This window comes from Poromitra crassiceps, assembly GCF_964638095.1.
Source record: "Poromitra crassiceps genome assembly, chromosome: 6".
In the NCBI taxonomy this organism is placed as follows: domain Eukaryota; kingdom Metazoa; phylum Chordata; class Actinopteri; order Beryciformes; family Melamphaidae; genus Poromitra; species Poromitra crassiceps.
In genome coordinates, this window is record NC_139627.1 from 21,514,100 (window position 1) to 21,531,620 (window position 17,521).

General features: G+C 43.8%; 1 protein-coding gene across 5 annotated transcripts in view; it reads right to left on the minus strand.

Annotated features, from left to right (window-relative positions):
* LOC310778154 (abl interactor 2-like) overlaps window positions 1-17,521 on the minus strand; it is a gene marked incomplete at both ends in the record, with an annotated part of 50,253 nt that overhangs the window by 13,361 nt on the left and 19,371 nt on the right. For all 5 annotated transcript variants that reach the window (XM_083638508.1, XM_083638509.1, XM_083638507.1 and 2 more), the window contains 2 exons: window positions 8,221-8,324; window positions 13,207-13,383. In XM_083638508.1, the coding sequence (XP_083494634.1) occupies window positions 8,221-8,324; window positions 13,207-13,383 (281 nt within the window). The remainder of the gene's footprint in view (window positions 1-8,220; window positions 8,325-13,206; window positions 13,384-17,521) is intronic.

The following is a 17,521-nucleotide window of genomic DNA, read 5'->3' on the forward strand; positions in this document are numbered from 1 at the left end:
TGTAGCTGCCTATATGCTTGGTAACTGAGTGACCCTGTGCTTAGTAAGGCAGGATGTAGCTGTATATATGCTGGGTAACTGAGTGACCCTGTGCTTAGTAAGGCAGGATGTAGCTGTATATATGCTGGGTAACTGAGTGACCCTGTGCTTAGTAAGGCAGGATGTAACTGTATATATGCTGGGTAACTGAGTGACCCTGTGCTTAGTAAGGCAGGATGTAACTGTCTATATGCTGGGTAACTGAGTGACCCTGTGCTTAGTAAGGCAGGATGTAGCTGTATATATGCTGGGTAACTGAGTGACCCTGTGCTTAGTAAGGCAGGATGTAGCTGTATATATGCTGGGTAACTGAGTGACCCTGTGCTTAGTAAGGCAGGATGTAGCTGTATATATGCTGGGTAACTGAGTGACCCTGTGCTTAGTAAGGCAGGATGTAGCTGCCTATATGCTGGGTAACTGAGTGACCCTGTGCTTAGTAAGGCAGGATGTAGCTGCCTATATGCTGGGTAACTGAGTGACCCTGTGCTTAGTAAGGCAGGATGTAGCTGCCTATATGCTGGGTAACTGAGTGACCCTGTGCTTAGTAAGGCAGGATGTAGCTGTATATATGCTGGGTAACTGAGTGACCCTGTGCTTAGTAAGGCAGGATGTAGCTGCCTATATGCTGGGTAACTGAGTAACCCTGTGCTTAGTAAGGCAGGATGTAGCTGTATATATGCTGGGTAACTGAGTGACCCTGTGCTTAGTAAGGCAGGATGTAGCTGCCTATATGCTGGGTAACTGACCCTGTGCTTAGTAAGGCAGGATGTAGCTGTCTATATGCTGGGTAACTGACCCTGTGCTTAGTAAGGCAGGACGTAGCTGTCTATATGCTGGGTAACTGAGTGACCATGTGCTTAGTAAGGCAGGATGTAACTGTCTATATGCTGGGTAACTGAGTGACCCTGTGCTTAGTAAGGCAGGATGTAGCTGCCTATATGCTGGGTAACTGACCCTGTGCTTAGTAAGGCAGGATGTAGCTGTCTATATGCTGGGTAACTGACCCTGTGCTTAGTAAGGCAGGATGTAGCTGTATATATGCTGGGTAACTGAGTGACCCTGTGCTTAGTAAGGCAGGATGTAGCTGTATATATGCTGGGTAACTGACCCTGTGCTTAGTAAGGCAGGATAGCTGTCTATATGCTGGGTAACTGAGTGACCCTGTGCTTAGTAAGGCAGGATGTAGCTGCCTATATGCTGGGTAACTGACCCTGTGCTTAGTAAGGCAGGATGTAGCTGCCTATATGCTGGGTAACTGTGTGACCCTGTGCTTAGTAAGGCAGGATGTAGCTGTATATATGCTGGGTAACTGAGTGACCCTGTGCTTAGTAAGGCAGGATGTAGCTGTATATATGCTGGGTAACTGAGTGACCCTGTGCTTAGTAAGGCAGGATGTAGCTGCCTATATGCTGGGTAACTGAGTGACCCTGTGCTTAGTAAGGCAGGATGTAGCTGTATATATGCTGGGTAACTGAGTGACCCTGTGCTTAGTAAGGCAGGATGTAGCTGCCTATATGCTGGGTAACTGACCCTGTGCTTAGTAAGGCAGGATGTAGCTGTCTATATGCTGGGTAACTGACCCTGTGCTTAGTAAGGCAGGATGTAGCTGTCTATATGCTGGGTAACTGAGTGACCCTGTGCTTAGTAAGGCAGGATGTAGCTGCCTATATGCTGGGTAACTGACCCTGTGCTTAGTAAGGCAGGATGTAGCTGTCTATATGCTGGGTAACTGACCCTGTGCTTAGTAAGGCAGGATGTAACTGTCTATATGCTGGGTAACTGAGTGACCCTGTGCTTAGTAAGGCAGGATATAGCTGTCTATATGCTGGGTAACTGAGTGACCCTGTGCTTAGTAAGGCAGGATGTAACTGTCTATATGCTGGGTAACTGAGTGACCCTGTGCTTAGTAAGGCAGGATGTAGCTGTATATATGCTGGGTAACTGAGTGACCCTGTGCTTAGTAAGGCAGGATGTAGCTGTCTATATGCTGGGTAACTGAGTGACCCTGTGCTTAGTAAGGCAGGATGTAGCTTTCTATATGCTGGGTAACTGAGTGACCCTGTGCTTAGTAAGGCAGGATGTAACTGTATATATGCTGGGTAACTGAGTGACCCTGTGCTTAGTAAGGCAGGATGTAACTGTCCATATGCTGGGTAACTGAGTGACCCTGTGCTTAGTAAGGCAGGATGTAGCTGTATATATGCTGGGTAACTGAGTGACCCTGTGCTTAGTAAGGCAGGATGTAGCTGTCTATATGCTGGGTAACTGAGTGACCCTGTGCTTAGTAAGGCAGGATGTAGCTGTATATATGCTGGGTAACTGAGTGACCCTGTGCTTAGTAAGGCAGGATGTAACTGTATATGCTGGTTAACTGAGTGACCCTGTGCTTAGTAAGGCAGGATGTAGCTGTATATATGCTGGTTAACTGAGTTACCCTGTGCTTAGTAAGGCAGGATAGCTGTCTATATGTTGGGTAACTGACCCTGTGCTTAGTAAGGCAGGATGTAGCTGTCTATATGCTGGGTAACTGAGTGACCCTGTGCTTAGTAAGGCAGGATGTAGCTGTATATATGCTGGGTAACTGAGTGACCCTGTGCTTAGTAAGGCAGGATGTAACTGTCTATATGCTGGGTAACTGAGTGACCCTGTGCTTAGTAAGGCAGGATGTAACTGTATATATGCTGGGTAACTGAGTGACCCTGTGCTTAGTAAGGCAGGATGTAACTGTATATATGCTGGGTAACTGAGTGACCCTGTGCTTAGTAAGGCAGGATGTAGCTGTATATATGCTGGGTAACTGAGTGACCCTGTGCTTAGTAAGGCAGGATGTAACTGTCTATATGCTGGGTAACTGAGTGACCCTGTGCTTAGTAAGGCAGGATGTAACTGTCTATATGCTGGGTAACTGAGTGACCCTGTGCTTAGTAAGGCAGGATGTAGCTGTATATATGCTGGGTAACTGACCCTGTGCTTAGTAAGGCAGGATGTAGCTGTATATATGCTGGGTAACTGAGTGACCCTGTGCTTAGTAAGGCAGGATGTAGCTGTCTATATGCTGGGTAACTGAGTGACCCTGTGCTTAGTAAGGCAGGATGTAGCTGTATATGTAAGGGTTAATGCCCGACGAGGTGTACATTATCACTTTTTAAGGGACGACGCGAGAGGCGTGAACCGTCCGAGGCGAAGCCGAGGATGGTTGCCTCCGCGAAGTCCCTTAAAAAGTGATAATGTACACCTCGAAGGGCATTAACCCGCTTATACCATGGTCACTTGCCAACAAAACAATAAGACCAGTCATTTATATTTCCATGTGTAATAAATAAAGCAATCTAAATGGCTAAATGTCTGTTATTCATACTGTAAATCAGTCTTCCACGAAATAAAATAGTCCCTCCCACTTCCACCACCCTCCGTTTTAAAGCCGACTCAAACGTTAATTTTATCACAGGAATGCGGGTTTAACGATGTTTTGCGTTCTACATTAAATGAAGACATTACCGTTTGGCAGCTTGCTTTATTTTGTATGATAGATACGTATTGGCCAAGTATATTAACATTTAAGAGCGAAGAGTTTCAGGAAGTGACAAAGCAGCGGGGGCTCGCACTGCGTGTGCTGTTGTGGTGACATGCAGAGAGAGTTGTCTCTCTCTCTCTCGCTCTCTCTCCCTCTCCCTCTCCCTCTCTCTCTCTCTCTCTCTCTCTCTCTGTCAAAGGCCCCCGCTCGTGCACGAGCCGAGGGAAATCTCCTTTGTCGCCGAGAAGAGCCTGGTGACGCGAGGTTAGAAATGTCCGAAACGAAAATCAAAATTGTAAATAAGAGTTATTTTTGATAAACTGAGCACACAGGGGTGATTTAAATACTTACTTTGACCGAGTCAATTTTTTTGTCAAAATTGTCATATTAACCCTTAACGGGGGTATAGAGCTCAAACTGCTCTCCTGATAACACTGATGAAACTATGGCGCATTGATATGAACGGTGAACAGACCATTTAGCTAGGTGTCCATTATCACTGTACAATATCACAAAATAATGGACACCTTGCAGCCAATCAGAATCGAGTATTCACCCAGACCATGGTATAAATGCTGGGTAACTGAGTGACCCTGTGCTTAGTAAGGCAGGATGTAGCTGTATATATGCTGGGTAACTGAGTGACCCTGTGCTTAGTAAGGCAGGATGTAGCTGTATATATGCTGGGTAACTGAGTGACCCTGTGCTTGGTAAGGCAGGATGTAACTGTCTATATGCTGGGTAACTGAGTGACCCTGTGCTTAGTAAGGCAGGATGTAGCTGTATATATGCTGGGTAACTGACCCTGTGCTTAGTAAGGCAGGATGTAGCTGTATATATGCTGGGTAACTGAGTGACCCTGTGCTTGGTAAGGCAGGATGTAACTGTCTATATGCTGGGTACCTGAGTGACCCTGTGCTTAGTAAGGCAGGATGTAGCTGTACATATGCTGGGTCAAATGGAAAGGTAGGTAGGAGTCTAGAAGAGGAGCTGCTGCAGCGCATTGCTGCTTTACTTGAGCTTTACTTCAGCTCACAACATTTGGATACTGCAGTACAACACTTTGGCTATAAATACACTATCTTAATTCATTAAGAAATCACTACAGAGAGAGAGAGCAAGAGAGAATTTAACAAAGAGAGACAGAAGGGAAGAGAGAGAGATGGAGAGAGAGACGGAAAGAGAGAAAGAGAGAATTTTACAGAGGCCAAAGGGAAGAGGGAGATGGAGAACAGAGAGAGAGAGAGAGGGAGAGGGAGAGGGAGACAGCTGGGTGACCTAGATCTAGAGAGTGAGTAAACGCAACAAGCTTTCACAACACATGACGTTATTCCTTTTCAGCACAGTGTGTTTCACACACGCACGCGCACACACACACACACACACACACACACACGCACACACACACACACACACACACACACAGAAACGCACTGTGCTCACACACCCTCCAGGTCCAGTGTGCCTCAGGGATCTCTGTTCTTCCAGAGGAGACGAGAGTCAGTTACCTCCCCCTCCATGATGCAGATGTGCTGTGGTCTCTGCCTGGGCTGGGCTCGGGTCAGAGAATGATGGGGGACAGCAACAACATGGAAGTCTCATGTGGCCCCCCTCTGCAAATACTCCTTAACACAGCACTTCCCAACCTTCTCCCACTCATGGCCCACTTGAAAATCTCAAAAACATGTGTGGCCCACATCTGACCGTAAACAGTCCGGAGGCAAAATAATACGTTCCTTGAGCACTTCTTATTTAAAAAAAAAAAAAAAAAAAAAAGGAGCTGTCCATCAGCACCACATAAGAAACAAGAAACTAAAAGGGAGGGGCTGTCTTCAATAGACTAATTAATGAAGAATTGATTACAAATTAAATAACAGTATCATTCAACAATGGAAAAATGCATTCTCATAATAATAATAATAATGATAATGATAATAATCATCATCATCATCATCATAATAATCATAATCATAATCATAATAATCATACTCGTGATAATCATAATCATAATAATAACAATAAATCACAAAAATATTTATGTTTTGCAAATGATTTGACGGCCCACTTGCAATATCTTTGCGGCCCACAGGTTGGGAATGGCTGCCTTAACATTGACACTTTTCCGGCTTGGGCAGACATTCCTACAGACACAATTTGCCTGTTTAGGCAGAGGGGGTGGAGCAACAACCGAGACAGCAGGGGGAATTGCCCAAGTACAAGTGGGAAGAAAGTGTGAGGGGAGGAAATCCATTAAGAAAATACACTTGGAACGCAATTTCAGTTTGACCAGCTCCCATGAGTTACTCTCTCTACTGTGACGTCATTTGGTGTGCCGTGTTTATTTGATCGTGTGGATTGTTTCACAGTAAGTCCATTCATACTTTGGCTTTTCAGACATGAATGAGAACCACTGACAAAAAAACATGCTCAAGCCTCAATAGAGGGTATGCATGTGATGTCACAGAGGCAGAAGTCACTGTGGGGTCACGCCCACTGAGTCACAGCAAGACTGAGCTTGAATGCAGTAATCAGCCTACAGTAGATAACTGACACCTGCTGCTCAGGGAGGAATTTGACACTCAATTTGACACTCATTCCTGATTGAGGGGGCGTGTTCCAGTGGGTGTGCATACCCTCTATACTGAGACTGCAAACATTGAACCTGGAACATTACATTACATTACGTCATTTTGAAGAGATACAGTATAGATTATCTGGAACATCAATTTAGACATTGGAAGTGCTTTGTGTTTCTGGAAAAGGTGTAGATGCCTGTCCATCTGTGAATGTGTGTGTTTCATAGCAGATTCAATGTTTGTTTCTTTAACCCTGCAACATAATGAGTGACACATTAACAAGAGTGGACATGAAACATTTTAGACACGGAGAATACGTCAGATATTCCCAATGGAATCAAATAAAAATGGCAACAAAAGATGACAAATCTAACAAATACAGTAAGCAAAACATTTACTCACATAATGCATCTTAACACATTGACTGCCAGACGTTTTTTTTTGCTGTAGGTAGCTTCTGCCAAGCCGTTTTTTGAGGATTATGGCTCATTTTATAAGAGCCGAGGATTCGTTTCAGCTTGGAGTTTGTGAACATACAATATCTCAAAAGTACTAATAGAATGTGTACTTTCTCTGTCTAAAAGAGTTAGTTTGTAGAGTTAGTAGTTATGTAAGCATTAGCAGTTGAATACAGCATGGTTTTAGCGTGAAAAAGAATATTCAGAGATAAACGGCTTTTTGTGAAATTGGATGGAACTGTCACTTTAACCATTCATTTTTGGCTCTCTCTCTCTCTCTCTCCCTCCCCCTCTCGCTCTCTCTCTCTCTCTCCCTCCCTCTCGCTCTCCCTCCCTCTCTCTCTCTCTCTCTCTCTCTCTCTCTCTCTCTCCCTCCCTCTCGAGTTGCTTCAACTCCGCCCTCCGTGGGCGGACAAGCTTGTCACCAGTCAGTGCTTTGCTGCTCTCCTGTGCCTGCATGTCTGGGCCGCTGTTTGAGGAAGTCGGGATGGACTCGCTCGTTTGGAGTTTTGGTTGAGAGAAGCTTTTGCGATTCTGGTCATATTTATGCTGCGTGTTTCAAAGTGTGTTCCTCCACCTGTAATCTATCACCCGATCATAGTAGATCGGCTGAATCTATTATGTAAATTTGCAATCCCGCATCGCCAGCAATCAGCGCGAAAAGGAGAATGGCTGGGCTGAGAATGGCTTGACAAGTTAAAAAAATGCTTTCCTTTCTCTAGCCAGGAGAGCACTGTTGCCACTTAGTGGGTCGGTGGAATGGGTTGTAAACGTTCGGTGGCTCCAATAATTATATAAGAGATGTAAAAGGCTTAGATGCACAACCCACCGTCAAAAAAAAAAAATCGATGCCAAAAACGTGTAAACACGTTGTTGGCAGGGAACAGCTGGATTCTGAAAACGTGTTCATACGTTGTTGGCAGTGAATGTGTTAACATGAGAGAAACACAAAAACAACACAGGATGGAGGTGTGTGTCAGAGATAGTATGTGTGTGTGTGTGTGTGTGTGTGTGTGTGTGTGTGTGTGTGTGTGTGTGTGTGTCTCTGTCTGTCTGTCTGTCTGTCTGTCTGTCTGTCTGTCTGTCTGTGTGTGTGTGTGTGTGTGTCTCTGTCTGTCTGTCTGTCTGTCTGTCTGTCTGTCTGTCTGTCTGTGTGTGTGTGTGTGTCTCTGTCTGTCTGTCTGTCTGTCTGTCTGTGTGTGTGTGTGTGTGTGTCTCTGTCTGTCTGTCTGTCTGTCTGTCTGTGTGTGTGTGTGTGTCTCTGTCTGTCTGTCTGTCTGTCTGTCTGTCTGTCTGTCTGTGTGTGTGTGTGTGTCTCTGTCTGTCTGTCTGTCTGTCTGTCTGTCTGTGTGTGTGTGTGTGTGTGTGTCTCTGTCTGTCTGTCTGTCTGTCTGTCTGTCTGTGTGTGTGTGTGTGTCTCTGTCTGTCTGTCTGTCTGTCTGTCTGTCTGTCTGTGTGTGTGTGTGTGTGTGTGTGTGTGTGTGTGTGTGTGTGTGTGTGTGTGTGTGTGTGTGTGTGTGTGTGTGTGTGTGTGTGTGTCGCTTTTTTGAGCCAGCTGGCTGTGTTTCGTGTTTCTATTGGCTGATCACCAAGCTCCCCTATTGGCTGTGACTGTGTTAGACCAGGTACATACCCTAAGATGCCCTTGCCCGTCTTGGGAGGGCTGGGGGGTTTCTGGGTGGGGGGGTTGGATCGGGGCAGACTGCCTCCTAGCTTCATATTCTGCTGCCCATTTACCTATGGAGCACATGCACGCACGCACGCACACGCACACACACACACACACACACACACACACACACACACACACACACACACACACACACACACACTCAATCAATGTTTAGTCCTACGCTAGGTCTGAATACTTATTAACTATCGAGACCATCTTGTTGTCAAACTCCGTAACAAGTATTTGGAACCTTTTTAGACTGTTAATCACTTTCTCTGAAGTAGAACTTAAAATAAAAGTTGAAAATCCAGGCCTGGAATTAAGTCATTTTTAGGGCAAGGCCACTTTGGCCTTTGATAAATACAAATCTATTTGGGTATCATGGCCAAAATGTAATATATGTGCCATGAAATATATGTGACATGAGAGATGCGATCACAAGTGTGGAGACGCACTCTAAAGCCAGATGTGAACAGACGAGCTGTCCACTTGTGATCGGATCACCCAGGATGCATGTTAATACCAGGTGTGAACAGGGCCTCTGTCTCTTTGCCCAATGTGGTGGTTTGACACAGGAGAAGACACTGTTGTGCGGCCTTACCTTGAACCTCAACAACCACTTAACACGTCAACGAAAGCCAGAGGAGGGGCAGAAGAAGAGAGGAGCTATTGTGAGTGCCAACAACAACATCAGCCATTAGTAGACACACTAGGCCAGGGATGGGCAACTTTGATGATAGAGAGGGCCACATTTCTTCCCCTCGCCTCAATTTGATGAAAAGAACAAAATATATATTGGTAATCAACGTTTATTATACCAACATTTTAATTTTTCATACTAAAATGCATTTATTAAGGGTTGGGCTACGCTACCCTATCAATAAACGCTACCTTATCTATAAAGGGGAGACTCGTGGATACCCATAGAACCCATTCAGATACTGTATTTTGAGGTGAGAGGTCAAGGGACGCCTTTGAAAATGGCCTAATTTGCCCAAATTTGTAGCGTTATTTATCCCCCTTTCTGACAAGCTAGCATGACATGGTTGGTACCAATGGCTGACGTAGGTCTTCTAGTTTTATATGATACCAGAGATTTCGCTCTGGCTTTAAAACTACTGTGCTGTAAGCCTGTTACACCCATTTGTTTTGTATTTCTACTGTGTAAAGCTGCGTTCACACCGACCTATTAAAGTTTTTCGCTGGCATCGAGTTTACATACAAAGTCAATGCAAACGAGCGATTGAGCGTATATTCGCCCGGGAGAAAAATCGCTGGCCATCCGAGCGACAGAGACAGAGCGATAAGGAGAAAATACGCTCGTCGCCCGAGATGAAATATCCCAAATCGAGCGAAAATACGCTGGCATCAGTCGCTCGCTATTCAACGCTGATTGGCTGCCGTGTGAGAGTGAGTCAAGGATCACAATGGCTTGGAACAAACCGCTGGTTTATTGTGTGGCAACAAACCGCATTGACAGGCTGACAGCTGACATGAATTGAAGTCTGTACTACCGGTATGGAGCTCGCATTAGGAGCAAGCTGATAGGCTTAGCTTGTAAACATCTACGGTGGCTCGTAGTGGACAAACATCATGACATTGCGTAACGTTATAGCCCCCACATGTCCGTCAATTCGTGTGCCTGTTGATGAGCGATTTAAACAGAGCGACAGAGCGATTCCAAAGGGTTGACAGAGCGAAAAATAAATATCTCGGTGTGAACACAGCTTAAGTCTGCTACAGCCATTTGATTTGTATCACTATGAAAGGGAGAAATGACTGGGAGCACAGCGGGAGAAAGGGTTAAAAAATAGTGATAGCCTACTCCTGGGAAAATCGGAACTGTTGGCAGATATGTGACATGCTTTCTGTGTTTTCCCCCTGACCCCCATAAAAAAAAGAAAAAAGAGAAAGAAATTGAGTGGAGGACCGCACTGAGTGAGGGCGGGGGGCCGCATGCGGGCCGCCAGTTGCCCATCCCTACACTAGACAGACAGAGAAAGCACAAGATACTGAATGATGGACAGAAATAGAGACAGAGAGCACTTGTATGGAAGCATGCCATGGATTATTCAGCTCTGCTTTATAATGTCAGGTCAGTGAGGACCTGCTTACATAAAACCTCTAGCAGCAACGTTCAAAAACAATCTGAATTTCTAAAATGCTGACTAAATACATGACCAATGCTACTTGGCCTACTTGAGCATCTTACACTGCTGTGAGTGCACACATGCATTTAGTATCTCTATCTCACACACACATACATACACACGCACGCGCACACACAGATACGCCCGCGCGCGCGCACGCATGCACAAACACACACACACACGCACGCGCACACACGCACACGCACACACACACACACACACACACACACACACACACACACACACACACACACACACACACACAGAGGTTACATAACTGAGTCTGTGATATACTTGTATTTCTTGTTATTCCTTGTTTTATTATCTTTTTGTATATCTGTATTTTTCTGTATTTATCCTTTATCTTCTGTATATTGTCTGTATCTGTTGTCAGGGCACTGTGACCTCTGTAGAGCTGCAATGATTAGTCGACAGAAAATCAACAGAAAATTACTCTAACTTTTTTATAATCGATTCATCGTTTCGACAAATTTTTAAAGCCCCATTCAGCAACTTTTCCAAGTTTTGCTAGAGAAACTGCGCCCTCTGGGTGCAACAGTATCGGTATCGATATCGCCGTTCAAAGTCAACAAAACACAGCGCGAGAAAGCGCTGCACATGTTGTGACATCAGGTACTCACCACACGATTAAATAATAATCCATAGTTATGTGAAATGTTCATTTTCGTAGCAAATCCGCACCGAGTTACTTCCTTGTTTTCCTGAACACAACGCTTCCGCTGTACAGCGCATGCGCACGCAGGCACAACACTGCTTAGTCCCAGGCAGAGGCACAGCTTGTGAACAGGCAAAGCAGGCAACTGCTTGGGGCCCCCAGGCCATTAGGCCCCCCCCCTAACACCCCCCCCCCGCCCCCGAGGGCTAACAAACTTTCCTCCACAGCAGTGACTACAACCCCCTCCCCATTAAACAACCAATGGACGATTTGTAGTCTCTCCCCAGACTCAAATATTATGTTTGCTCTGCATACTACATAATGAGTGTGTGCCACTTCACAGCCACTGCTGGTTTTTGATGGCGGGTTGAAATTGAATGAGTGACAGGTCGTAGCACCGGCGATGAGAGAGCTGTTCGAAAAATGGGCTGCACCTCCCGTGTCGTTGGGGAAGACTGAATCCACCACTGGCCAATCACTGGTCAAGTGAACGGTTCCCTCCCATAACCAGCCAGACACAGAGAGAGCTCTGCAGCATGCAGTAAGAACTCTTATGGGTCTGGTGTTGAGACTAGACGATTTGCAATGACATTGAACCCTCCCTAAAGGGACCCCATGTCATATGGACGATTTGCTCACGTAGTGAAACCTACATTCAAGAGAATGTACGTGAATCATGTAAGTCTGACGGGAATGCTTCAGTGTGTGACTGTGAAGTCTGAACCATTCCCGTCAAACACATGATTCACCTACATTCTCTTAAATTGACAGTGACAGTGAATGAAGAAGTTATCTAGAAGTCAAAAAGGGATGAGGAAAAAGGAAGCAAGACAGTGGAGCAGATGCCGATTAAACACATAACTGAAATCTTGAATAACTTCAGCGAGCAATGGTATCAATTTTTTTTTGTTTTTTTTTACCATGGCTAGCTAAGCTAACACTTGACTTGAGCTATGAATGAGCAGGGCACAAAATTAGTACCAGCCACCACCCAAATGCTGGTAAAATATGAAAATGCAAGTGGCTGGTAGAGTTGCTTCACTCAAACTTCCTAACGTTAACGTTACGAGACGAGAGGACAGCACAACAGAAACCGGAAAACTGTTAAAATACAGAGATAACGTAAAAACTCACAAGCTGGTGGACATCAAACATTGCTGTTATTATTGTCAGGTTAATGTTAATGTTGCAGAGCTAACGTTATTTGTGACACAAACTTGTTACGCAAAGATGTAGTCTATACGTATTGAGTTTGCATTGGCAGTGCATACTGCATTCTATAAAACAGAAGCTGTTTAAAAGATTGCATCTTGTCATCACTTTGAGCCAGGTGTGCTCTTCATCAAGCATCTCTGTAGGAAGCTGTGCTCTGGCAAAGTGATTAGTTTAAATGGAACGGCACATAATAGACCTAGTTCACACATTCGCACTGCAAAGTCTGCATTTTGATGAGAAAAACACTATGGGCCTTTTGAACAACGGCCATTTGTGTCTAGAAGACAGAGTATACACAGGTGCAACCAACTAACTAATTAGGGCTCCGGCACTGGAACACCTAAATGGACTGGAAGTTGGAAGCCCTAATTAACATCTTGGTGTACCTGTGTTACCTCCTGCCTTTTAGACACAAAATCGCTGCAGTGAAAAAGGCCTATTGCCATTTGTGTGGAATGTAACGGAAAAGTAATATAAGGAGTATGTAACGAATTACTTTTGGCATGGAGTAATAAGTAAAGTAATAATATTACTTTTGAAAATAGTAACAAGTAATATGTAATATATTACTTTTTTAAAGTAACGTGCCCAACACTGGTTACAAGGCACTGTACCATCTTCAATGACTAAAAAGCTGTTATATTAAGGTGAAAAAGTTACTGATTGGGGCTTTAAGAAAATAAATTCCAAAATTATCTCGTTCCAGCTTCATAAATGTGAGTATTTTCTGGTTTCTTTAGTCTTCTATGACAGTAAACTGATTATCTTTGGGTTGTGGATGATTGCTCAAAATTGATCCTAAACATGATATTTTGCTGCTGAGTCTTATTTTTTAACATTATTGCCTTTTTTTTTTTACAAAGAAAATCTACATTTTATTATTAGTATAACTAATATTATTGCCACCTTGACTCCATGTCCGATGTCATCCAGGACGCCATAGTCGATGGGCTTCCTGATGTAGCGCACCGGCCTCTCCGGATTGGCTGGAGCGATTATTTTATGCGAGCGGGAAGTGTTCTTATTGGTCGTCAGGATGCCAATCTCCCGCCTCGCTACCTTCTCCTTGTGTATGTCCACCGTCTGAAAGGAGAGAGAAAGAGAGAGAGAGGGACAGAGATCATTTTAACTACGATAGAGACACTGCATGAGATAGAGACACTGCATGAAATAAGCCACGGCCATCATGGGGGAAAGCTCTCCATTCACTTCCATACACCAGTGTCATTTTCCTTGAATTAAACATAGCTAAAAGCTGTTGTGTGGTGGGCTGTGCATACAACAAATGTAAAAAATCGCCAATTTTGTACTCCTGAGCAAAACAAGGAAGCCATTGAGAATTGGCAAGAAGAAAAATGTGGATCTAGCTGCCAAGGAAGTAAGTTGGAGTGTTCATCTTCTGTACCGGTATATATGATCTTTGTGTGCAACACGTGACATAGGAGAACTGATTGGGGGGAGTTTTTGTTTTCCCCCGTTTTGGGCGTGGTTTCTGAATGATGACGCGCTCTGCAGTGTCTCTATTATGTGTTCAGCTGATTAATTTATCTATACTAATAAGAATGAGAAGTGTCCATGTGTGTGTGAGCAGAATTTTGTCCGGCCACAGCCGTTTTAGGTGCGATCGGGCTGAAACTTTCAGGAAGTGTAAAGAGCACCCATGCGGGTGAACTGATGGAGCCAGAGTTTTTAATTATTAGGTAATTGCCCTAATTACCTAATGATGTGATGTCACTCGAGCAAAGATGTCAGTGATGTCATCCTTCCTGGCTGAGCAGACTGGGTGGGTCTAACTCCCTGCGGGGGGTGGACATATGAATGAGTGTAATATGATATTGTGTACATAATATTTGTGTGTGTGTGTGTGTGTGTGTGTGTGTGTGTGTGTGTGTGTGTGTGTGTGTGTGTGTGTGTGTGTGTGTGTGTGTGTGCGTGCGTGCGTTCGGACGTCCGCCCTACACCAGAAACCCTGAAATATCAGCCATCTATCTGAGAGTCTTCTATCTAGCCATCTATCTAGACTCTGAGTGCCCAGATTGTGAGCTATACAATGAAGGTCTAAGTCCACAGACACAGAGAATCCTGTCAGAGAGACAAACTACATCAGAATTGTGAATAGTTTCATTTACATCCGAAGAGTTTAAGTGAATAGACAGCCGTCATGATGACATTTTATTATGAATGGCTTTCTGAAAGCTTCTGTGTGTGAGTGAGTGTGAGTGTGAGTGTGAGTGTGAGTGTGAGTGTAAGTGTGTGTGTGTGTGTGTGTGTGTGTGTGTGTGTGTGTGTGTGTGTGTGTGTGTGTGTGTGTGTGTTGAAACAGTGCCATAGCGCTTTAAGCTCTGATTCCCTCTTGTCTGTTGTGATAAAGCCTTCTTGTGAGGTCCATGTCAGCGCTAGGCTTCACTACATGTTCTCACAAAAAGGCCGGCCATGGTCAAACAATAGATTTTTATATTTGACCCTTACACTCAGTTCTTACTTCAACACTAATCTATCACAATACAACATTCTTCAGAGAAACCCTCCTTGCACTCACACACTGAGCTTTTCAGGACTGATGCCTTTAATACAGTAAGGATTACTGCAGTCCAAAAAAAAGTCTTCATAAAAGTCCCTTCTTACGGCTGGGACACACCAGAAGCATCTCCGAAGCAGCGCGTCACAGAAGTGTCGATCAGGAGCCTTGTCATTCACATCAGAAGCGCGTCACGCATCAAAAATAGGCCCGACGCCAAAACTCTCACTTCAGCGTCGCGAGGCGCTGCGGCCGGTGTGATCGATCTCCCCGGTTAACAAGGACGCCGAAATGAAACTTCCTCCTCAGCATCGGCTATGCTTCTGGTGTGTTTTTGGGGTGTTAACTTAACTTATACCATGGTCTGGGTGAATACTCGATTCTGATTGGCTGCAAGGTGTCCATTATTTTGTGATAATGTACAGTGATAATGTACACCTAGCTAAATGGTCTGTTCACCGTTCATATCAATGCGCCATAGTTTCAACAGTGGTATCAAGAGAGCTGTTTGAGCTCTATACCCCCGTTAAGGGTTAATATGCCAATTTTGGAAGTTGAGAAAAAAATTGAGTCGGTCAAAGTAAGTATTTAAATCACCCCTGTGTGCTCAGTTTATCAAAAATAACTCTTATTTACAATTTTGATTTTCGTTTCGGAGATTTCTAACCTCGCGTCACCAGGCTCTTCTCGGCGAGAAAAGAGGAGATTTCCCTCGGCTCGTGCACGAGCGGGGGCGAGCCTGGCGCGAGCCGGGCCTTTGACAGAGAGAGAGAGAGAGAGAGAGAGAGAGAGCGAGAGAGAGAGAGAGAGAGAGAGAGAGAGAGAGAGAGAGAGAGCGAGAGAGAGAGAGAGCGAGACAACTCTCTCTGCATTTCACCACATACAGCACATGCAGGGCGAGCCCCCGCTGCTCTGTGTCACTTCCTGAAACTCTTCGCTCTTAAATGTTAATATACTTGGCCAATATGTATCTATCATACAAAATAAAGCAAGCGGCCAAACGGTAATGTCTTCATTTAATGTAGAACGCAAAACATCGTTAAACCCGCATTCCTGTGATAAAGTTAACGTTTGAGTCGGCTTTAAAACGGAGGGTGGTGGAGGTGGGAGGGACTATTTTATTTCATGGAAGACTGATTTACAGTATGAATAACAGACATTTAGCCATTTAGATTGCTTTATTTATTACACATGGAAATATAAATGACTGGTCTTATTGTTTTGTTGGCAAGTGACCATGGTATAAGCGGGTTAATGCACTTCGAGGTGTACATTAGGGATGTTCATCAATTATCGAAAATCGATAATCGATCGTTAAGGATTGGAATCGATCCTGTGGCATTTGGATCGATTTTTTAATTATTAAAAAAAATTTTTTTTTTTTTTTTTTTTTTTTTTTTTGGACTAGGTTGGTGGAATTCGTTCCTCCTCGCCCCACTCCATTGCACAGCCGACTAACGTGAGGTGGAGCTTCATATAGTCTCTAGTTTTCTGGCTGGGCACGGGCCTTTGTGCCAACAAAACTGTTTTAAACATGGGAAATTCACACCGGCATGCGCCGGGGACAGCAGTGTTGGAGAGGAGACACATTGAAATAAAGAGTTCATTGAGGAGAACACGTTGTCTTTCGTATTTTCTGCCATAGGCATTCATTTTGTAAAAAAAAAAAAAAAATGGAAAATATTGAAAATTTTCTAAGTATTAATAAAATCGATGATCGATAATTGATCGTTAATATTAACCGATTATCGATTTTGGAAAATTTTCAAAATGAACATCCCTAGTGTACATTATCACTTTTTAAGGGACTTCGCGGAGGCAAACCATCCTCGGCTTCACCTCGGACGGTTCACGCCTCTCGCGTCGTCCCTTAATAAGTGATAATGTACACCTCGTCGTGCATTAACCCTTACAGAACACACACGTTTCTTACAAAACATACATGTCAATGCTTCAATATAAAAGGGTCGAACTGCCACTTTCACAGTCATTTATCTTAAACAATAGCCTTTAGAGAACACACATTTCTTAAAAAAAAAAGGCTGAATGTATGACGTAACCTGATTAGGGCTGACTGATGAGTCCATTAATCATTTCGTTGATCAATATAGCCTTAATCAAATAGAATTTTGATAATCGATGTATCGTTTTAGTCATTTATCAAGTAAAAATCCCAAACATTTCCTGGTTGCAACTTCACAAATGTTCAGATTTGCTGCTTTTTTCTGTTTCATCTCATTATTAACTCATTCACCGCCAGTTTAGGACTGCCAATATTTAGCACAGGCCAAAGATTTTCATAATTGTTGGTCATCTTTCAAGACCCACAGTAAATTATCTATTAGCACCAGAGTGATTTGCAATACCTCAAAATGAAGATGTACGTCTCTGGGTTCACCAGGAAAAAAAAAGTGAGCTTTTAGCATGTTCTGTACTCTACTTATAGCCATTTATATACACCCTGTTTTCACGCAAAAAGTCTCTGTGAGAAAAGAAATTGCAGAAAATGGCATTTATGTACACAGCACACAATATCAGGCAGAACTCGCTCTCAATTCTTTTATTTTGAACTGTATTGACATCAGACATGTAAATATTATTCATTATGACACAAATGACAAAAAAAAAAATATATATATATATATATATATATATATATATATGAAGTGCTTTTTTTACATTCAACAATACAGTTTGCTCAGT